General features: G+C 31.0%; 2 protein-coding genes across 2 annotated transcripts in view; one reads left to right on the forward strand and one right to left on the reverse strand.

Annotated features, from left to right (window-relative positions):
• LOC119689530 (centaurin-gamma-1A) overlaps window positions 1–25119 on the forward strand; it is a 424668-nt gene that overhangs the window by 163123 nt on the left and 236426 nt on the right. The window lies entirely within an intron of this gene.
• On the reverse strand, window positions 21488–24966 carry LOC119689534. Its single transcript, XM_038104379.1, has 2 exons — window positions 24838–24966; window positions 21488–22278 (listed from the first exon to the last, which is right to left on the reverse strand). The coding sequence occupies exons 1-2, from the start codon at window positions 24911–24913 to the stop codon at window positions 21554–21556; spliced, it is 801 nt and encodes a 266-aa protein (XP_037960307.1). The 5' UTR covers window positions 24914–24966; the 3' UTR covers window positions 21488–21553.

The following is a 25119-nucleotide window of genomic DNA, read 5'->3' on the forward strand; positions in this document are numbered from 1 at the left end:
GTCTGTATTTATTAATTAAATATAATTATTTGTATATGAAATTAATAATACTGGTTTCTAATTCTTACCTTTACTCAATAGCAAAGAATGGACGTTCACAACGAAGTATTAATATATAATATTTTTTAAATTTGAGCTATCCTATATTCTATCCTTGTATCCTATAACTAAATTTTGCACACGTTAAACAATTAATCTTGTAAGATTCTTTACAAAAATATCGATAGTGGTACATCTTATAATATATATTCCGTGACACAGATATTATAATTGATTGTATAGAGATTTCAATTCAAATTTTTAAACTAATATGTATAGCCCAAGCTGCAATTGAAATCCGTCCAGCTTTGGCTTCAAGAAAAAACAGTTTTATAGGGAAGTACTTTTTTAACAGATATGAGACGGTTTATAGTGTTAGAACGAAAGATCTGTTAAATAACATAAATTCCGCGGGATGGATTTAGTTTTTTCTTTTAATCTCTTAAGTTGTCCTGCGAGTAATTGCGGTAGTAAAAGGGCTAAAAATGTTAATCTTTTGTGTAAATAGTAAAATATCTTGCAAACTTTTCGCTATTACCAGTAATAAAAAGATTCTTTAACCCTAGCCGGACGGGATGAGTACAATTGTAATTTTTGCAATACTTTCCAATTGCAATAACTTATTTGCCTGTACCGCAGCAGCCTGAAATTTTAATTGTTCTCTACGCTCTATACTCTGATATTAGGATGTCCTTATCGACCGACATTCTGGCTTTCATTCGGTTCGGGTCTGTTACAGCACAAAAGATAAACCATGGTCGCAGTGTTCCGCTGCGTTGGGAGCTATTACCCTGTTTATTTTTATTCTTATATCAATACTTTTGCTTTAGATAATATTTTGCAAATTTTTGAAAAAATAACTGAAAAACTTTCTAAGATATAAATCTAATCAATTTAGATTGATTTCACTGTCAGTAAAGATGTTTCAGTTATAATTGTATTTTCATGTGTTTGGTATTAGCAGAAATGGCTAATACATTGTGACCGAAAAGTTTCCGGAAAATTTTAAATAAAACGCAAAATTCTTAATCTTCATCAATATTTATTTTATCTCCTTCAAAATATGCTCCATTAGAAGCGATACACAAATGCCAACGTTTCTTCCAATCATCAAAAAATTTTTTATAGGCGCTTTCCGGTATGGCTTTGAGTTCCCTCTGCGAATTCTGTTTTACGTCTTCTATGGATTCAAAACGCGTTCCTCTGAGTGGTAATTTGAGGTTGGGAAACAGGAAAAAGTCACACGGTGCAAGATCAGGTGAATACGGTGGCTGTTCGATGGTATTTATTGAATGTTTGGCCTTAAAATCGTTGATAATGTTGAACAAATTGAGGTGAATCGGAACAAGCCGGGCGTTGACACGTCGCATACACAAATTGTCCACCAAAATCAAACGAGCCATCTCACGACCGATGCCTAGCTCTCGTGCTATCTCTCTAACACTCACATGAGGATTTTTGAACACGATTTCCTTTGCCTTTTCAATGTTTTCGTCGGTGGTAGAGGTCGAAGGTCGTCCAGAACGCGGCATGTCTTCGACGGTCGTACGACAGTCCTGAAAGGCTTTGTACCACTCATAAACTTGAGTTTTCGATAAAACTGATTCCCCATAAGCCTTTTGTAGCATTCGCAACGATTCTGCACACGAAATTTCGTTCGAAAAACAAAATTTGATGCAAACTCTTTGTTCAATATTTTTTTCCATTGTTTTTTTCGCAACGCACTACTGAGGTGAACTGGTTTCAACAGCTGCCGTAAACGAACTGTCTGACAGATCGCGCTCATTTTTGGCATAGTAATTAAGGACAGTGCTGCCAAACTACATAAACTTAAAATATCGAAAAATATACAGCGCGCGAATTTTAAATGAGAATTTCCGAAAGCTTTTCGGTCACAATGTATAATGTATTGTATTAACTTTTTTTGCATGAAACATATGTTGTATTGGAAATAGAGTGTTCATCGCAAAGAGGTTTCACGCAAAGCAGACATGACTTTCTAGTCTTTCATTGCTTCCAACTCAGACAAACATGACAGCTACCTAGAATTGCGTTGACTCCATGTCTGCCATGAGTCACTTTAACACTAGTTCCTTATTCTGGTAATAGCAAAATACGTAGTCCAAGCATCATTTCTACAGCGCTTCGAAGAAAATCATTCTTACCCATAATCATGATCTTACCGTCTTGGGAGTGCATTATTCATTTTCTTTTGAACTTTTCTACCTTTTCAATCTACTAAATTTAGTTTTCTAGATTTTCATGAATAGTCACAAATCTGTCACAATTCACCTGGTTTTGTTTAAGCTTTTTCAATAGAGCCTTAAAAAATTTACGAGTGTGTATTATTTATTCAAGTTTTTATGAATATAGCACTAATCCTCTCATGCAATAATTATCCAGTGAGTTCCGTATAGTATCAGTAAACTCCACATGCACTCAATATTCTTTCTAGATGTGTTTGGGAATGGCAATTTTTTACTATTTCGTATGATGTTACTTGTCCCAGCTAATTTCATACAATTTAAAATTTAGAAAAGTGTTGTACATTTTAAGGAAAAAATTTAGTGACGAAAAGTCGGCCAATGAAAAAAATTTTTAGAAATTATTTTAAGAGTAAAAGTAATGAATAATCTGTGAAATGGATTCTAAAGCATTTCCCACTAAGTTAAAAATACGCGTTCTTGGAGAAAAATTAATACATTGTGACCGAAAAGTTTTCGGAGGTTCTCATTTAAAATTCGCGCGCTGTATATTTTTCGATATTTTAAGTTTATGTAGTTTGGCAGCACTGTCCTTAATTACTATGCCAAAAATGAGCGCGATCTGTCAGACAGTTCGTTTACGGCAGCTGTTGAAACCAGTTCCCCTCAGTAGTGCGTTGCGAAAAAACAATGGAAAAAAATATTGAACAAAGAGTTTGCATCAAATTTTGTGTTTCGAACGAAATTTCGTGTGCAGAATCGTTGCGAATGCTACAAAAGGCTTATGGGTAATCAGTTTTATCGAAAACTCAAGTTTATGAGTGGTACAAAGCCTTTCAGGACGGTCGTACGACCGTCGAAGACATGCCGCGTTCTGGACGACCTTCGGCCTCTACCACCGACGAAAACATTGAAAAGGCAAAGGAAATCGTGTTCCAAAATCCTCATGTGAGTGTTAGAGAGATAGCACGAGAGCTAGGCATCGGTCGTGAGAGCTATCCGCCGTAAACGGCCTCAATTGTGGAAGGATAATTCATGGATTTTTCATGACGATAATGCTCCCTCGCACCGAGCCAACATTATCAACGATTTTAAGGCCAAACATTCAATAAATACCATCAAACAGCCACCGTATTCACCTGATCTTGCACCGTGTGACTTTTTCCTGTTTCCCAAACTCAAATTACCACTCAGAGGAACGCGTTTTGAATCCATAGAAGACGAAAAACAGAATTCGCAGAGGGAACTCAAAGCCATACCGGAAAGCGCCAATAAAAAATGTTTTGATGATTGGAAGAAACGTTGGCATTTGTGTATCGCTTCTAATGGAGCATATTTTGAAGGAGATAAAATAAATATTGATGAAGATTAAGAATTTTGCGTTTTATTTAAAATTTCCGGAAGCTTTTCGGTCACAATGTACATGATTTGTGAATTTATTTTTTATTTAAATTTTTTTTTTTTGTTTTGTAAAAAATACATTTCCTATAAAAATGAAGTTTTCTCAAAAGCTGCTTGAAAGCACATTTTCATAAATTTTCTAAAGTATAACAAAAAAATTTTATTTGTCGCATTTTTTAGACTAAATCTACTACACAGTATAGAGTAGTGAATGTCCTTTGCTAACAAATTATGCTAAAGTAGAAATTATGGTTGATTTTTTTTTCCACTACCAGTATTGTCAAAGGTAAGTATGAGTGGTCTACTTGAAAAGCCAGACAACTTCTGCAAAATTCAAGTTTTGTAAAACGTACTCCAATCGCTGAAGTTTCGTACTGTATCTTTTTCTTTATTCGATTGCCAAAAATGAATCACGCAAACCCAGAACATCAGAAGAGGAAAATAGAGAAAAATTTTGGTTTAGGGTACCGTTAATGGCAAATTGCTTATTTGCGGGATGTGTCAGTTTACTTTATATATTTAAATTCAATAATTTTAATTTTTTAAATATTTTTTCTACTTTTCCACTTTACTACTTTTAAACTGATAAAATTATTTTTATATTTTCAGGTTGGTTAATATTTTTATGTAAATTGCTACACATTTTTTTACTACATTTAATCTCCTACTTTAATTGGTTGCCAAGGTAAGCTTTAATATATATAATAATGTATGTTATGACTATAACAACTATAAGAAACTATAAAGAGAGAAAAAAATATGTATTTATGTATGTGTATGTGTTAAAAACATACAAGATAATAAAAGTCCTTCCTCTGTTTTGGGAAAGTTGCTTAATTGCGAAAAGTTTTTAATTTGCAATTTTCACGGCGTTTGTGAAAAAAGTGCAGAACTGCCAAGGACTCTGCATTCCCGTAGTATTTGTTATGGCTTTTCATATGCCGATTAGCCCGTTAATTTAAAAACTTTTTCAATGGTTGCATTCTCAAGTACCAAAAAGTTTAATGAGTAAAAGCATTAAACAAGTGATTTTGAACTCAAACTGAAGCAGTCAGTCGAGGATAAGAAGTTAACAAATCAATTAATTGAAAGACTGTTCAATAAATTTTTTTATATATTTAAGTGAATTCAATAAATTTAAAATCTTAACAGAAACTGTAAAAACCAAACTTTAAGTTACTTCAATAGTTGTTGATACATAATTCAGTGATAATCCAATAATGAATCAGTGACACTATTTAAGGCACTTGCACTATATATTTAAATAATATATCCTTGGTATTCGATTTTACATGTTTTGTCCGCATGAAGGTCCGAAATTTAACGTGAATACCTGCCGTCAAGACTTAACACCACGGTATTCTTCACACACGCATAGGTATATTGTCCCGATGAATACTTCATTAAAACTGCAAGGAATTCCGCCGGTACCAGTTGCAGTTATGTGTTTAACACCTCTGCTGATCTGCTGATAAAGCAATAGAAAAACATGATATAAATCTTTTATATACACATGTATTGGGTTGGCAGGAAGTATTTGATCTGGAATATAGATAACTCCATAAAGAAAATTAGGTTCGTAAAATAGATACCGCTCAATAATTTTTGATAATTCACTTTTCTTGTATTCAAAACAATACTTTTTAAAATACTTATATATAGTTCTTTGAATAAACACTATTTAGTTCCAAAGTTTTATGAAGACGAAATAAGACGAGATAAGACAAGACAATATAAGACAAGATAACACAAGATACTTATATAAAAATACTTATAAATACTTATATAAAATACTTATGTATAGTTCTTTGAGTAAACACTATTTAGTTCCAAAGTTTTATGAAGACGAGATAAGACGAGATAAGACGAGATAAGACGAGATAAGACAAGATAAGACAAGATAAGACGAGATAAAACGAGATAAGACAAGATAAAGACAAGATAAGACAAGATAAGACAAGATAAGACAAGATAAGACAAGGTAAAACAAGATATAAGGCAAAACAAGATATAAGGCAAAACAAGACAAGACAAGACGAGAAGCGAAAGTAGCAGCGTAAAAAAAGGTTGTTCATATTCCAACAGACTGTCAGACAATTATCAAACCTGTTTTAATGGTTGATGTTTCGTTAAATACAATTCACTTATCTAACAGTGTTAACTACTTATAAGATGATAGTTTAAAGCACACTTCTGTTTAATTTCTTGGTTGTACGAGTTTCGAAAGGAATAAGCTGGAAAGCTAGTAACCCAACAAGATTTCATGTATTGTCTATATTAACTCCTGTTGTTGCGAGTCACAATCAAAGATGGAGCTATAATCACGTTTATAGCAATTGGTCTAATATTATTTCACCTTGCTTTGTTAGAACAAGGGCTCCGTTGTACAAAAATTTAGGATTTTCGACTTAAGGACAGAAGTGTATACAATAACATATTTTCTCATAGGTCACTAAAATACAGGATGATAGTTAGGCTAGAATTGCCATATGGCTTATCGATAATGAAACAGAAATATCAGTTAAATCACTGTCCAGGTTTATCGAGACCTTAAATTTATTAAATAAATTTATTAATTTATGCAAAACCTTGAGTTTTAATAGTTGTTTACGTTACCTCTTTCACCTTTGCACTCCATTAATTTTTGCGGCAAATTATAATTAAATAGCAAACATGAAGGTATCAATAGAATATTCAAATTTTTTTTTAATTATATTTTAATTTTTGCTACTATGTACCTTTTTTTTTTAAAGTAGTATATTGGTGGTTCTAAGCGCTTCTTAGACGTTCTTAAGCGCTTAAGCGCTTACTCTCATCAGAGAGTAAATGATCAGTTCTGGCATCTGCCAACTAACAGCCAAATTAAGCATGAAGGGCAATAAGTTGCCGGTCGATATTGGTTCGCTTAATTCTCCTTCTGATTCCGCTATCAAGTGTCCGAATCTTGGTAAAGCGAGCAGCACATGTTGTGTGTTCTCTTCTTATTCTGGGCAAGTAGGACATCAGGGATCCTGTACTGAAAACACATTATGTTTATATCTGTGTATTATAGTATTATCTATATTATTAACATATTATATTATTAATATAATACGTTATATGTTATTATATTATTAATATAATATGTTATATGTTATTATATTATTATATTATTAACATATTTTTTTTTCCCTGTATTATGTTATTATCCGTGTTTTATATTATTATCTGTATAACATATTATGTTATTGTCCGTGATTTATGTTATTATATCTGTGTAACATATTATGTTATTATCCGTGTATTATGTTATTATCTGTGTAACATGTTGCGTTTTTATCTGTGTAATATGTTATTATCTGTGTAACATATATTGTTTTTATCCGTGATTCATGTTATTTTCTGCGTAATATATTTTGTTTTTATCCGAGTATTATGTTATTATCTGTGTAATATACTATTTTATTATGAATGTCCGTGTGTTTATCCGTATTGTTGTTGTTATCTTTATGTATCAGTTAATTCAATATTAGTGGGCTTGTACTATACGATTGTTTCATTTCTTGACCAAGCAGTCATTTCCTGCATTTATGATAGTAAATACGTCGGAAAAACCTTATATGTGTATATGTTTCAGAAAATACTTGCATTGTTCGATGTTGAAATTAATACTTATCGATTGATTCAACAAAAAAATTTTGCAATGTTGTTGTAATCAATGTGTAATCAATCACTAAAAAGATATTCGTCATTTTCCTCAACAACTTTGTAAAACTCTGGATTATTTACATTAGACAAATATAACATATTTTTTATATATTTATTTAAAGACGGAAGTGACTATTATGTTTAATAGAAGCTAGAGGTTTCGAAACCTCTTTACCAAATATTTTCTTATTTACAAACAAAAATCGTGAAACTTGAATCTTTCACCATTTTTTACTTTTTTTCTTGCTGCTTTTACTGGTGGTCGTATTTTATAAATTTAAAAATACCAACCTAACCATTTAAATCGGAAATATTGCAATTTGTAAATAAATCCGCTAAATTGCTGGTATTTCGGGTAAGCATGCTTAGTCTACGACGACTTGTACTATTGCGTATCCTATAGGAAAATAAATACGTTTGATATGCCGGCTTTCATTCCTTTTTCATCTTGCTTGTGGAAGACTAGAAGTCATGTGACGGTATCGTCTGTAAGTATACCTCACATACGCTGTAATGTAAGAATAATGTTTTGTATCCGTGGAAGAAAATAAGTTTTGCATGCCAGCAAATGGAATTAAAGAAGTTAAGCGGGGTACGTAGGAGGTTTTATAATATAATATTTGTGAATTGTGTCCTTCCAGATTTTTTGCTGAAAACACCATAAAATTTATAAAATTGTATATATACAAATATAAATTTTTAAAATTTGTTGTTAATATTTTTAATGTTAACAAATAAATCTTATTTTAATGGAATAAGGTGTTCTGAAGTGGGAGGCACATTATTTGGAAGTCTCCAGTTTATGTTGATGGTTCGAAACGCATGCAAGCGAAAATTAATTACGTCATAACTTGTCACCTTTTCATTTCCTATGCTTTATGTTACATTGTTTTGCTTTTTATGCATAAATTCTGGGTATTTTGGTATTTCGCCTTTTATTTTAACATTTTTATTGTTAATGTCAAAAAAAAAGCTGCCATAAATTTCAATTTAATATACGCAACAGTCGCAGAAAAGGCAACAGCAGCCAACTTAACTTTTGGTTATAAATATTCATTTCCTTTTGCATATCCTTTCGGCAGTTTACAATACGAATACAGACAGACTATGTACGGATAAATACTAGCGTCGAATGACAGCACGGCGGCCTTTCTGTCTGTCTGTCTGTCTGTTTGTTTGTCTAGTTGCTTATATTATTGTCTAACTTTATGCCAGTGTCTGGATGTATCTGTAACTGTCTGGGTTGCAGTTTATCTGTCTAGGCTCGTATTTACTTCCTGTAACCTTATGCTTAAAAATCCGCTAATACTCAGAGATTTTTCCCAGAAATAATTTTAAGTTTTGTTTTATTCACTAGAAATTTTATTTTATTTATTTTTTTTCAGCTTGACTTTCAGTAATTTTTTACAGTTGTCATTGCTTTGCTGTTCAATTTTCCTAGAATCCCCTCGCACACAACTCATTTGCACTTTGACTCTTGTCAAATAATTTCTAACCATACCATAGTATTGTAAGGATTGTAAGGAATACAGCAAATAAAAATGAAAGTATTCTGTATGAATTTGGAGGAGAGTACTAATAAAAGTAGCTCTATAGGCAATAAAATATGTGGCACGAATTTAATTAATCTATTGAATGGTAATGTCTACAAATTCTGGAACTAATAAACTTGTCATTAATTATTAATCAACATTAATTAAAATCAATCGTGGGAAATTTAAAAGCTGCTGAATTGCGGCGGACACCGTATTACACTTTCAGATAAATCAATTAAATTTGTTATAAGAATTACTCCTGTAAAACCTTGTTTAAACATTTCATAAGAAATGTTCGATAAAACAAGTACTAAAGTAGAGAATGTCGAAACAAAGCAATCGAAACAAATCTCTTTCGAAATTCAAGGCAACACTTTCTGAAAACATGGTAAATGGTCCCCGCGTTATAAATACCTTAACACAGTGTTGAGGAATTTCAATACCTACGTAGCATTATAACGTCCACAATTGATACACTGACGGACCGAACAAAAAGTGGTCATCAAATTTTTACAGTATCCTAACCAAAATTACGATATTCAAGTCCTTCGTTTTGTCAGTATATAGATGCCTTCAAGTCCTTCTGTATAAATGCGACACGTGGTTCACCACTAAACAAGTGCAATAAAAATCAAACAGTTTTGTCAATCGCTGTGTTTGTAAAACCTCCAGAATTTTCTGACCAAATCGCATTTCTAACGAAAGTCCAGGTGTGTGTGACATTAACGCCAACATTCAAAGAGGCAAATTTGGCTAGATAGAACACATACTACGCAAACCGACATATGGTATCGCATATGTGGCACTCCGATATAAGCTATACAGCAACAGACGAAGGTAGGTAGGTAGGTTGAAGTGGCGGCCTTGTTTACCAAGAAAGCCCACTTGAGCACAAATAATGGCCCGTTGTGGTACCACAAGGAAAAAGCGATGTTCGTATATAGACAAGGTGATCAGTATACGACCAAAGCCCAACAGAGAGGCAACGACTCCCCCATTAGGTGAAGGAGAACCAACCCGACAGTTCTATGAATCTAGCTAGGTCTTTCACATTGTAGGATTACAGCTCAGTCAGATCAGTCAGAAAAGGGGCCCCCAAGATTTTTGATCTTCTTCTGGCTAAAGATGGGCACTGACACATGAGATGGAACACAGTTTCCTCCTCGTCCTCAGAGTCACAACCGCAACAAAGGTCATTATAAGGAAGACCCAGTCTCATAGCATGCTTCCCTATTAAACAATGACCCGTCAGCACCGATACCGTAGTACTAAGCAGATCTGTCTTTAGTTGGAGCAGCTGACCCGTACGCTTTTTATCCAAGTTAGACCAAATCGACCTAGAAATGTGACAACTGGGCTCATTTGCCCATTGTTGCTGAGCAATGCTTAGATATTTTTGTTTAATTGCCAGTTTAGCTGTTGCAAGTGGAACGCCAATTTCTAATAAATTTCTAAATGGCCCCAGTCTTGGCCAGCTCATCCGCCCTACAGTTACCCGCTATATCTCTATGACCAGGAACCCAGATAAGTTGAACGTTAGCGCACATAGCTAGGTCGTTGAGGGAAGCACGGCAATTTTGTGTAATAATTGATGAAACAGACGAAGAGATCGTCCAAAACTGACTTGGAGATGGTCCACATTAAACGAAATTACCAGGGATTCGTTTTAACTTGTACATTTCCATTATTACAAGTGACTATATTATAGAAATTTGGTATAATAGGACTCTTCTAGCCACAGTACCGGCTGTTGGGCGATTTCACGATACCTTGTGATATGATAAAAATTTTTCCTTAAAAAACATTTAGGGAGGACTATTTAAGTCACTTTTGATTTTAAAACCATTTTAAATTTCAATTTATTTTTTTTTTTGCTTACTATAATCTGAATTTATCAACATATATATGTATATCAGAGCAGACCTGATAGTTCTTTTTTCTGCTAACTACCACTTTACTGCCCATATAAGCGTTATCGCCAGCTTTGTCAAATTCTCTTTCATGGTGACAATCGGATATGTATTTTTTTCTACTCTTTCTTTCTTCTATGACTTTGAGAAAGTAAAAAAATAAAAATAAAAATAAAAGAGTAAAAATTAAGAAAAGGTATTGTGTGTGCATTCATTCCTTTATAAAAAATTTTTCGCTGAAACGTTGGTTTATCAAGAAACAATTTATTATTTTTTTTTTGATATATTTTTTGTAATTTTTTTTAATTTTATTTTTTTTCTTTTATTTTTTCTTTTATTTTTGCTTTCATTTTTGCTTTCTTCATAAATGGTGCAAATACTTTAAGTAGAAATTTACTAGAATTTTTCCACAAATAAATTTCTAAACTTAATGGCAAGACTTTGGCAAAAACTTTTCTCTCAAACTTAAAAGGAAATGAGACTTGAAATTAGCAATTAAATAAAGGAACTTGTCTTTTATTTACAATCTTATTAAATAAGAAATACGTACTCGTATTCCTTCTATACTGACATTTTAAAACGTTCCTCGTAATTAGCTATTACAGAACTTTTCCTTTTGTATGTGCGATTATTTTCTCCAACCTCTGCTCGACACTTCCGCAACACTATAATTTTCATTACCAAATGAGTGCACTTCTCATGTTCTTTTGCCATAAGGATGATACATCACCCCATATATTCCGATGACTTGGCATAAGATTAAAAATCACGCCTTACGCCTCACGCCTTACTCCTCCTTCATGCTTTTGCTAATGCTAATGATACAGACTTTATCTCTTCCGCAGTATGATTTTATTTATTTTGAATGTCTGCAATATTCTTTACTTTCACTTTCATTAAATCAAATAAATTTCTTTTCATACAACATTGAACTTCTCTGCGTCTGTACGAATATGAGTTTAGGTGTATGTCTGTCTTTTTATTGCTTTGATGGCTTTTTGGCAAATAGGTAAATGAGCATAAATTACTTTGTGGGCGGTACTTAGAGGGTATCTGAGGGAGGCAATAAAATCGTAAGGAATGAAACAGTTTTATTGTTAGTTCCTCGATTTAGATGTAGTAAATGCCTATACAGTCATTAAATTAAGGGAAGGAAGAAATTTGAAACTTTTAAAAGATTGATACTGTAGTTTCCGAAGAAAACATATTGAGGTTTGATGTTGAATCTTTGATGAAATAGAATTTTAGAAAAATTTTGTTTTTTGGAGATTTATTTTCCTTCACAGTTATTCTCTTATTAAGGCTTTGAATAATTACTATTATTTACAAATGTGTCTGCATCTTGTAGTTGATTTATGTATCATTTCAATTAATTTCTTAAATTGTCTGCAATTTGTAGTCAGAATGGTACTACAGGTTAATGGCATTTTTTCATTTACACAATGACTTTGGTCTTAAATCGCAAAAAAAGGGGTGACCATTTTCCTTCAGAGCTATGCGTTATGCACTTTTTTTATTCCACAAAATTGAAACTTTGGTTTGAATAAGAAAAATTTTCATCAAATGTCAATATAGATGCTCTGAAACCCTTAACACAGTGGGATAATTTAATATGTCAAAATCTTAAAGAAGATAAAGTGCTGTTAAAGAAGAGGAAGAGATTATATTAAAAAAAAAACAAAGCAAAAGTATTAAAAACTCCTCTCGTAAATATGGTAGTTATCCAATATCTGGATTATTCAAACAATATTTTAATATTTAACGGTCACCAACTGTGAACTTAATTATATTATTTCATGGCCAACTTAAGCCGGATATAGCTATATATTTTGACCGCTACTTTAGTAAGGTCAACTTGTGAAAAGAATCGATTGCTTCTACGGAATAGTTTTTTAATGGTGTTTTATCAAATATTGAAAATAAAAAGCACGAGTTCTAAGTTGACGAGTTGACAGGCACAAGTTCTAAGCCTGGCACTTGCAGACCAAACAAATTATATACATACTATAAACTGTCTAAGCAAAGACTCGAATATTTCGTAAGATCACGTTTTGAGCGTTTGATATTGTAAATGACTTTAAATTTATTCTGTAACTTCAGGGTGACACAAGTAATTTGTTTAATGTTAAATACGGGACTCTAGTATATCGTTCATAATTCAGTTAAGATGTTTCACTGTTCAGCTTCTTTAACTTTCCAACTACAATCCATGAATTTTATGGGAAATACTGTAGATCATCTGAAGTATAAAAAGACGTCCACAGAAGTCACTTATCTAAAATTTTAAAAGTAAACATTTTTCCTATATAGGAGAAAATCCTTCAAAATCATATTCTGATGAAGTCACGTTTTACATTTAATCTAATCAATTTCAAATAAAATATATTTATCCTTTATATTAAACACAAAAAGGATAACTCCATATTAATAATATCTCAGGCTGGATTGATGTAAGCAATTGTTTAAGCGTCTTAAGCCTTTCCAAAATACCCGAACAGTTAATATATATTAAATAAATCTATTTTCTAAAGGTTAACAACGCATTAGAGTAATTTTTTTTTTTATATAGATATCTTGAAAAAAGTGTTATTAGGAATACCATAATGGCTTTATTGTAGCATTAAAATATTTTACAACAAAATGATTAATTTTGTTACGCATTTTTAAATTATGTTTGAGTAATAGTTAAAATATACGATTTTATTTTATTATAATTAATTATATTATAATATTTGGCGTACAAGGAGCAAACACAGAAGAAGAAGCCTGATAAAGTGCATCGATCAAGCAATGACAATCCATATGTCTATCTGACCGTTTGTCAGGGTGCTTGTTTCTGTGTTGATTTTAACGTTGATGTTATAGACATTCGTCGTCGATCATTATCTGCATAACATGCATAGGTGGACATTTATTGTAATGGTGGCACTGTTAGTGAGGTATATAAACAAATGTTAACAGCCCTCCATACAGATGCGGTGTTCTCTTCGAGATTAGGTTCGGTAATAGGTGTGGTAAAAACACTCAATTTGTGAATTAATTATTCTTTTCCATTGTTCTAGTTCGTAATTACTATTCAATATTTTCAAAATTAAGGGTTTAACTCAGATGATTTGATCATCTTATTTCTAGTCAAATAAGAAAATGATATTTGCCGTAAATAAATATTTTGAAGATTTAAACATAATACAAGAAAGATATATATAGATATTAAGAAAACATCAAGGTATGAGGAGATTACGCCGAAAGCCAAACAACCACAACAAAATTTAAAAATGTTTCATTCCTGTTTTGAATACTCTTCATACTAGAAAACTGACTTCTAACTTTATTATCTGTCGGAAGGATATTACAGCTTTAACAAAACCAAATCTAACTTTTTTCCTCTTTGCTCCTTAATTTTATTTTTGTATCCTTACTGCCGTTCCTAAGCATCAAAGTCAAGTAAACAAATTAAGCTGTGGTTATTCATTCGTAAACTGACAAAGATTTTTTAAATTCACTTCAACTTTTTGGTTACCTTTGATGAAGTTATAGTAATTTTTTCTTTTCTTTTTTTAAGTTTACTTTTTTATATAAATCATTGACTTCATGGAATTATCTTGGAAATCTCTTTTGACTTTTCCTAATGAGAAGTTTGTGAAAAATTTCTTTTCGCTTTTCAGGTGAATTATGATTTCTTTTTTAAATTGTCGAAAATAATTTAAAAATTTCTAAGAATATTTTTTATAAATTTGTGAAATGAACAATACAAACGTTAGTTAAAAAACAAGATTTAATAAATGTTTAATTTTTTCCTTCTTCATATATAGGCTTTCTTTATAAAATATAGCTTAAATCAAAAATACTTGCTACCATTAATAAAATTATTGACGTGAAATCGCTCAACAGCCGGTACTGCGATCAAAAGAGTCCTATTGTAAAAAATTGCCTTTTAATTACACAAAACCCTTTAAAGTTTTGTTAACAAAGTCCACAATTAAATTTAGAGAAGAGCTCTTAATCTGTTATGGTGACAGAAATTCCATATGAAATACGATTCTTCTGTGAGTTGTTAAAGCTTGACACTCACAAAGAATGTGCATAATAATTTTCTCATATTCGAGGCATAATCTGAATTAGCAGATACTCGTAGTTTATGAAGGTGATACTTCAGACCATAATGTCCTGTAATGAAACCCGTTATCAATCTTAATAGAACTTAAGAATGTTTTTCTACGAGTACGGTTAGATCAGTGCTTTACTTTGTCTAAGTCCTGAGAAATCTTTTCAGTACATTAGGCGCATATGATTCTCCCTTTCCTTGATTATTTGTTTTGTACTGGTCTAGTTTAACCCACAAAAGGGTTGATGGTCTGTCAAAGCAGTTTTTGATGCAGTTCTGGTTAGTTCATCAGCTTATTTATTTCTCAAAACTGTTTTGTGACCCGAAACCCAATAAAGACTTAGTTTATTGCAAACTGCAAGTAACTGTAGAAGTAACTGTAGGATGTGCGACTTGTAGAGCGTAAATTATGTTTGTCGGGAGAGAGCTTAACACCCCAGTTGCTTACTGAGTCCATAGTAGCATTTATTAGCAATGGCAATTATTCGTCTGATCTCCAATCAGACATCATTGTCTGTCGTTGCATCGGTTCCCGGGTAGATGAAATCCTTAATAGATTCGAAGGTATAGCGACCAGTCGCTAGCTCGGCGTCCGAGCACAATATATTTGTTAAAAATTGTTCTATTACGATGAATACCTGCCCTGTGCATGATCACTTACATAATGAAATTGAAAAGATCACCTGATAAGGGATCACCTTGTCTGAAGCCTCGCACGGCACTTGACGAGGCTACGGGTATTGTTATTCTATGCCATTCTACAGAGTCGTATTAGAATTGCAGGGATACCGAACTGAAAGATTGCGTCGTACACGAGATCATTATATGACTGTCGAAAACCGCTTTATAATCCACAAAAAAGTGTTGAGTGTCGATGTTATGTTCGTGGGCTTTTTCCAGGATTTGTTGCAGTGTGAATATCTGGCCAATTTTGGAGCGATCAGGTCCAAAGCCGCACTCATAAGTTCCAATGGCTTCAACCTTTTACATAGTACAAATGAACGGACCCTGTGCGCGTCAGGTATTAGGCTGATCATATGATAGTTGGCGCAAATCGTCGGGTCACCTTTATTCAAAACGGGACAAACGGTACTGAGATACCAATCGCTGGGCATTTCTTTAACGAATGTTACATGTTTAACATACATAAAATATATTTTCATATACATCATGTCTGTCTATATACAATATTCTTACGAAATTTTATTGACATATACCAAAATTTGAATTTTTGGTAGCAGATAAGCATTAGTTTTTACTTCATTAGAAGGAACTAATGAAACAATAGTTTTCCAAAGCACTCTGGCGTTAAAAAATTTGAACACCAAACTCAATAGCAAAGACACAAACACTATTTAGCAAAGACACCGTTTAGTATAAAATCTTTTCATTGCAATGAAAATGGTCTAAATGCGATTTAAGATTGTATATATTAAATTTATAAGAATTTAATAAAATTTTGTAAATATATTTTTATTTTAATGAATGTTAATTATATTTATTTAATTACTTATGTGTTTTTTATTTTTAATTCAAAAACAAAAAAATTATAACTCAGCACATACACACCTCTTGCCATAAAACTATCTTTTCTTGCCGATAGAGTGCAGCAATACAATAATTTAAACAGAATGTAGCTTAATTCGAAGGATAAAAGTAATGGGTCTTATATGAAAGTTTATTTACAAGTAATGCCCGCTCAACAATAGAGTCGATATATAAATAATTATGGAGTGTTAAAAATAATTAAAATAATTAAAAAAAATGTAACTTAAAATTTAGTGAAAATCAGATGTTTTTTTAAAAAAGACTTTTAGGATTTTTAAAAATTTAAATTTTAATTAAATCCGATTTTTTTTGGCATTAGTTTGGAAATAATTGAAGAAATGGAATTTTTTTTAAAGTCCAAAAAGTGATTGTAATATTTTTTTGCTTGGTTTGGAGAGAGAGTTTGTCTTCGGAGTCGAAAAGCCCAACCAACACCGTCCTATCCGTTGCAAAACGAAGTGCTTAGAAATTTTTTCATGATATGAGTTATAGTGTGCTTGTTGTTTACATGATCAGCAATTATATATATATATTATGTATGATATGTCATATATTCATAACTAAATATCCCTGGACGGACAGACAGGTGTTGTAGCTATACTTTACTACATATAAGAAATCTACAACGATCAACTGAATGCTTGTTAAGAACTCTTATGCAGTAATACTTTATATTAAAAATTTAAATAATACGTATATAGTAACTAATATAAATTTAAATAAATTATTTGTCATTTAAAATTGGAGATTTTTTCTTTAAGCTAAAGACCCATATAATTATCTGAAATGATTTGATATGGTGATATATTACTCAGAACAATTTTGATTTGGTTTCAAAACCGGCTTATGTAGTTCTCGCATTCTGTTCAGATTTTGCAAAGTCAATGGCTTGCTTTATGGTTTGGTTCAATTACGTAAAAATTTCAATGTCTCTCATTTCATCGCGATCCAGAACTAGTTCACAGCATTGATTTTTCGTTTTCTGTTGCTAAAATCTTACTCTTAAAAATGAAATTATTTTTTATATTATATATGTATTTATCACTTCTGGAATAACGCAAGAGATGCGATATAATGTGACCTTTGATACTTTTGATTATGGTAGATATAGTTACATATCAATACACGTGATTGGTTCCATCATAATAAAGAACAGTTGAGCTGATGTTGGTGTGTTAAATAGAATAAATAAGGTGTGGGAATATTTAACAGCAGTATAAATGCAGCTTATATGCATTTATATGGGATAAATGGAAATCTATCGAATATATCAAATATTAAATATATTACTAAAAAACTGTATGTCTTTGTTAACCATTGACTGAAAATAATATGATGTGTATTTTGGCTGAAAACGGTAGCAATAAAGAACGCCTTACATTAACAAGCAGTAAGCTAATTCAAACAAAAATAATAGAATTGGGCATACACTGCGCCAAGAAATTAATAACGTCCCAAAAAAGACACTTAAATATCAGCACTGGAAGACGAGGAAGGAGAGGGATGCTGTTGCATCAGAGGGATTATGTCAGCAAACAGTACACTTGTTTGGCAATGTGTTTCTATTCTATATATATATATATATATATAAATAACAAATGTGTTAATACTTATGGTTGAAACTTTGTGAAGAATAATGCATTACTCTTTACCTGTCATATCTGAATTGCGTTACTTTATTAGTGTAATATTCTTTTTCTTTGTTCTATTAACTCCCAGTGGAGCATAGGGCCTCAACAATTGTTTTGAACCGTATTCTATTTGGTGCTGCCATACAGATGTCGTTCCATAAGTAGCGCGCTGATGTTAGTAGTGTAATATTAATACTTAAGTTTTGTTTGATGCAATAAGTTAAGTCAACGTTCTGTTGAAATGGACGACCTTATGAAAATACATCTCTTTCATCGTGCTGGTAATCCCAACTTTTCTTCTTTTAATCAAAAAATATTGCATGAAGAGCACTCTCTTAATTGGACAGAACGTCTGATCCTATTAGTGGCTGCTTAAAAAATTTTTTACATAAGTAAGCAAAAGGAACAGGAGTTTTCAAATTAGCAAAAGACTTATGACCTGAATAGATCTCTTAAGAAGCTTACAAGTTTTTAAGTGAACCGTAGATAGTCTACTGCTTAATGGAGCTCTAAAGATTCTTGTTTGATGTGAAACGTGTGATAATTAAGCATACATAAATCTTTTTTATAGTATTTTCCACTTATATAGATTTCTTTCTGTTTTACCAACGAATTAATTTTTTTTTAAATAATTATTAATTAAACACTTATTTTTTTAAAGAATTACAATTTTTTATATATAATTCATATAATAACTTCCCAAAACTCTTTTGTGAAATATGCGCATATATGTATATGTTTTATATTTAAAAACTTTATTTGCAATTAAGCTACTTATGTGTTTTTAATAATTTAATAATTTTTTTTTTTAATTGTTATTAAAATTTATTTCACATGTGGGACTAAAGTATAAAGCGCATTAAGCTCTTACAACACTTAAATACAAAGCGCTTAATCTAATATAGATTAAATTAATCTAAATTAGCCACAGCAAATAACATTTTAATATTTTTCCAGTATTTTTTATTTTTTTGATTACATTTTTTAAATATTGAATAGGCATAAACTAATTGTCAATATTAGGGGGAAAAGTAGGGGGAAAGTTTTACACATTATTTTGTCTTCACTTATGTTCTGTTCTTACACTCTATCATCATAACAGTATTAACACAGAGCACTATTTCATCCATTACACAATATGCCCCAAGACTAACTTCTAAGCACGTATCGTTCCTTAGTAGTATAATAACTTCTCTATAGTATGATTGGTCTTAAAGACTTCATGGTAAGAGCACCTTTATAGCTTTACGAAATAATATAGAAGTCACTGGAAGCCACAGTAGGTAATTTTAATAGATAAGGAATCAATTTGAGATTTTATATGTGCAATATCTCTATCGTGACAATTGACTCCATCGTACGCACTGTATTGTTTTGGTAGAAGAAAATTGGTTTTTTCGTTATTTTATGCGGAATTTTCTCTATATTTTCCTTCAAATGTATTACCAATAAATTCGTATAATATAATATAATCATATAATAGATCATTACAAGCTCATTATTATTTGATATCAGTGGAGCTCAAAGATCATTTGAAGGTAATAAGTTAATATGAGTACCCAAAATCATTTTTGAGTTAAATCTTATAGATCCTTAAATATATCTGAAAACAAACATCTACTGACTTGTAAAATACAATATATAACATATAACAGGCGGTTTAACCTAAAACACCTAGCACAGCGGAAACTCTCTACCTACCAAGCACAAATTTTATCTCCAGATTTGCAGTGGATCTATTCCTCCAGGTTAGAGGTTGATCGTAAGGTGTGCAGCCTCGCATTGGTATTTACAATTATTAATTATTTGATACCGTGATCTAATAATATAAAATTCAATTACACTCAATTATTCGTAAAGTACCTAGGAATATAGTCGTGCCCTGAAAAATTTTAAGCTCAAAATTAGAGTTTATTACCCTTCTAATCCAAAGCCGTATATGACTTATATGTTTGGCCGTATGTTTGTAAGTATGTTTGTAAGTATGTTGATTGTTTGTTTTCTTAAAAATCCTTATAAAACACCTCTTCTTTCTATAAAAATCTGAACAATCTGTGAATAAATCGATATGTCTTTAGCTACACTATTCCTTGACAATAGAGTGGCAAAAGATTGGAACAAGAATAATCTATGGATATTCCACTGCAACTAATTACAATTTATTTAAAGATAATGTTAGGACAATGTTTTTTTTAGGATATGTATTCTCTTATGTTGGTTTTGGAACCGAACATTTCTAAAAAATCATCGGTTGGTTGCCTTTTTGATGTAATATTTTTATAGGTTTTAGTTTGTGGGCAACGCAGTTAAAAGCCACAACTGTATTGACTTTAAAGTCATATTGAATTAAAAGATGTGTTTATCTAGCTTTGACTGTTAGTTTTTTTTATTTGTTTCAATATATATTTCATGATCATGTATAAAGAAATTTTGTTAATTTACCGAAAAGCTTGCGCCTTTCTGTTTTTTTTAAACTAAAATTAGCTGACTAAAATGCTAATTCTTTTAAGAACCTTAAAACCTTTTTCAAAATATCAATAGTTTTGATTTCCATAAGCTTTGGTTCATATATCATTCTACGTTATATATCATTCTATGTTTTTTTACCTTGGTCTTATCAATCTTAGCAATGGTAGTTGCAAGACTTTGAAGACTATATATAAGAAGAAAGAGGTAAGTATCCTATCCGAATGTTTGGATTATGAGAAAGGTAAACAATTATTACTTATGTGTCTTAATGATATTGATATCGATACCATTTAATCAATATGAAAGTATTATGCATGATTGTTCTATCATCTATATATCAAGTCCTGTGATTCTTCCTTTTTTTAATAAACTTTATAGTGTCCTTGTTTTTATGTATACTTATAATATCAAGTATGTATATGTGTATGTCTTTATAGTGCTTTTTCTTTTTAAAAATGACTTTCCCTTTGTAAAAAACGTTGAATGCTGTCTCTATAAGTACGACTGTAATGTAAATATATTTCTGTATTTTTCAAAAACATAGAAATATGCCTCCATGCTTTCAATAGTACTATGTGTGAAATAGAACCTGAAGAAATATTTTGTTCAGGTTTTTGTTTATTTCTGCTTAGTTTTAGATTTTGAAAAAGTTTACAGTTTCTATGGTAATTTTATCTACGTTTTTGGGACTTAAAATCCAGACAGTAGGATATGTACATAGTTCGTGTTCTGCTAACTATAGGTATCATCCCCATTTAAACATTCAGTGAAACTGTAAACCTGTGAGATTATAATGTGTTATAAACAAAAAATCATTTAATTTTCTAATCTATAATTAGTCTCATATGGATGATTATTGTTAATTTTTTTTTAAATAAAAGTGTTTATCAAATTTTTAAATCGAAACGCATAAAGTTTATTATAATTCGATTTATGCACATTTGTTAATTTTATGAAATTTATTTTATTATAAAATACGCGATAAATATTAAATCACAATATAGGTTGATATTTTTGCAAATATTTAATCTTCATCTATTGGTGGTATACATTCTTCTTTTTCCTCACCTTCTTCACCATTGCCACCACCACCAATAAGTCCAATTAAATCAGTTAAGGTTCTCTCACCAATTATTTCATTTGCAATTGGCACGACGAAATCATTGCTAATGTCAGCCATGTTATCTGTATTATCATTGATGGCCAACATAATCCATTCCTCGATAATCTCATTGAGTTTACGATTAATGATTTTTATATTAGAAAGACCTTCAATTTCTGAAACAACTTTACCAAGACTGGCATATACTTTGAATTCTTTTAAGCGTAAACCATTGCTACCAATGAGACCAAGGGAGTATTTAATTGTGCCCCAAATTGTTAAATCTTTAAGTGCTAATTTAGCATTTCCTCCACGATTCATTACCTTCTTCATATTGGAACCGGTACGCATAAGCATGTTGTAAACGGTCTTGCAATGGATTATATCGAAATGGAATTTAAAAGTGATTTTACTTGTTATGGTGCTCACTTTCATTTCGACAATATCGAACTCATTGAGACCATATAATTTAAAGTTATCTATGGCACCTTCCAATTCAAAAGAACCAGCATTGATATTAATGTCCTTATGTCCAATTTTCAATGGTGCCATAGGTGGTACACCCAATCCAGGGAAGCCACATGGCATTTGAGTTTTAGCACCTTCAATCGCATCGACAATTTGACTTGAAATTGAGCGCTCTTTGGCTGTAAGTAAAAAGTAGTAAGCAGATGATTAGGGAAATTTTAGATAAGATTATAGTTTTCAAATATTTTTAAAATACGAATGTACATAGTATAATACGTTATACATTATGAGCAATATATACATTGTTATAAGTAGATTTAGGTAATCTCGTTATTTATTATAAAAATAGCTATTGATTAAAAATGAGCAAAGTGTTATTGTTTAATTAATGCAAGATTATAAAACTTTTAAACGTTAAAGTAGATCTTATCTCCTTTGGGGGTTGAAAAACAAGCAGATAAAAGATACACTTTAACAATTACATACAATATTATTTTTAAAATTTTAAATATTTTGTATTATATTTTATTAAAATATACGTCATATAAGTATTCTATATAAAGCAATTGACAATAATAAAAAAACATTGTCTATGACTTCCCGGCATTGATTTAAGCCAGGAGGAGAATTCTATGATGAGAGTTACAGTTCTCATTTAAAGAAACTTCTCTGGGGAAGAAATTCTGACATTTATACGAAAGGCGGAATGAATTCTACTTAGTCGAGGTCAGTTATTATACAAAGTTTCTTTTATGTCGCTACATTCTGAAGTTCAGAACTCTAAGTGCCACAGATACAGATCTATTCTTCTATACTAAAATATATTAACTAGATTTTATGAACTCTTTACAACCCAATATAACAGTATGTAAACAATTTAGTTGAACTCTACTTTTAAGTATGGAAATATGTATCTATATATAAATATCTATAAATATATGAAATATTGTTTCTTAATCCGAAATGTTTAGGCATAAAATAGAATAGTATATGGACTATTTTTAAAATAGAGAGCAGAAAACTCTAATGACTAATTGCTTAGCACAAAATAACTTCACCGACTTATGTCGGAATCCCGGAATTCGGGAATCAATGGCCTCTGTCCTGGTCTAAAATAAAGCTTTATAATCATATAGAATATTAATAAAAGTTGAATTTATTTCTCTATATAAACAGCATTCTCTCACATCAGAGAATATATTATTGTGAGGATAGTTACATAGAATAAAGTCCTCTGATAGGAAGCTCCCTGTCACTCCTTTAATGTGGCAGTAATCTAGATTGTTGTATCAGTAGTAACGTTTTTCGAATCCATTGCTATGATTCTTAAATTTATATTTAATCTCCATTTTAAAATTTTAAGAGGCTGAGTTACATCCGCCCATTCTCTTCAAAAGTTTTTTCATAGGTACTGCTTTTTAAATGTTTCTCAATGTATACATGAGTTTTTGATTACAATCGCGATATGATATTTAATTGGAGAAATTTTGAAGATAAAATTTGAACGTAATAAGAACAAAACACATATGTGTGGATTACCGCATATTAACATAATTCTAATAAACCAATTAGTTTACAGAAGAAGTGGCATTAGAGCCAAAGTGTCGTTAATCAAAGATCATTTTTTGTAAATGTTTTTTGAAGAAACATTTTGTGCAGAAAACAATTCGCTGCCAATGAGAGAACAACGCCTTTTGAGTATTTACTGTAAACTCTTCGTTTACCAAATATCTCATATCAGACTTTTGGTAAATATAACAAAAATGTTTTCTCAAAAGCTTATATTATATTTATATATATATATTATATTACATACATTATTAGACATTATATTTTTCGTTATATCGAGAGTTCACTCTACTCTGTTATATCTATAATATTCTGAGAAAAGGTCCGATTGCAAAGACTTAACAGTTGTAAGGTAACAAAGGCTATCTGCAACCCCTGTTGACGTTCTAACTATTTCCCACTTCTCAAAAATTTTGGAGCATTTTATACTACATAAATAGGTGTTTTCTTTAATTTAATTTATTATATTAACTATGAATTAGTTATTTCTTAAATAAATTTCGGTACTATATGGAACCCTGTTGAAAATTTGCTAAATGGACCACGAGGTGAACGCGCAGTAGTTGGTAGTGTAAGTAATAGAGTTACTACTCTATTAACCATGTCTCTAACTTTATCTAAGAACTAAGAACTGAAGATTGGTGCGCAACATTTTGATGTCTATACATAAACATACTTATAGCTTTCTACTTATATAAAATATATATTACTATTATTATTACTGAATTATATATCTATTTCTCTTTAAGTCCAAGTGAAAACATATATAACAACTGCAGAAGCATTAAATGAGGTCCGTACTTATACTATTACTGCATTTGTTTATTCAGTGTTTTAATTATTTCTTTTTCAGTATTTTGAAATATTTAATTGAATCTTTTATTGCATTATACTATTAACTAATCACTTTTTTGAAATAATTTTTTTGAATAATTATTTATTCTTTAAGATAATCACTTTTCAATATGCCATTCAATAAGCCTCTCTTAGCACCTTGAACCAATTTTTGCTGGTTAAGTGAACTGAATTTTGATTTATATAATTAGCAATTTTTTTCTTCTCCGGTATTAATTAGCTTATATTTCATATTCAATCTACCATAATTACTAAATTCTCTTCACCTCTGCCATTACAACAATTATTTCAGATAATTGCCACGTTCCACTTACCGGCCAATGGTTCTGAAAACTCAGCTGCTGTTGTCAATGCCACTAAGGCCAGGAAAACCACTATAAGAAACTTCATATTCTTTATGAGTTTAAACGACTTGGATTACGATTCGTTATGAATTCAGCGCACGAACTAAACCAAATCGCACTAAACACTTGAATTTAATACATTTTCACAAAAAAAAAAAAAATTATTAAAAAATAAAAATGTTGTGAAGAAACTTTAAAGATCTGATAAACTAATCAGGAAACATGATAATTATACTCAGTTGATATTGTTTT

This window comes from Teleopsis dalmanni, chromosome X (assembly GCF_002237135.1).
Source record: "Teleopsis dalmanni isolate 2A chromosome X, ASM223713v2, whole genome shotgun sequence".
Classification (NCBI taxonomy): Eukaryota; Metazoa; Arthropoda; class Insecta; order Diptera; family Diopsidae; genus Teleopsis; species Teleopsis dalmanni.

Bases quoted from the DNA above. Each gene is read 5' to 3' on its own strand.
- LOC119689534 (XM_038104379.1), bottom strand. From the start codon at position 24,913: ATGAAGTTTCTTATAGTGGTTTTCCTGGCCTTAGTGGCATTGACAACA. The intron at 22,279-24,837 runs GTAAGTGGAACG...TTTTACTTACAG, and splicing joins GTTTTCAGAACCATTGGCCG to CCAAAGAGCGCTCAATTTCA.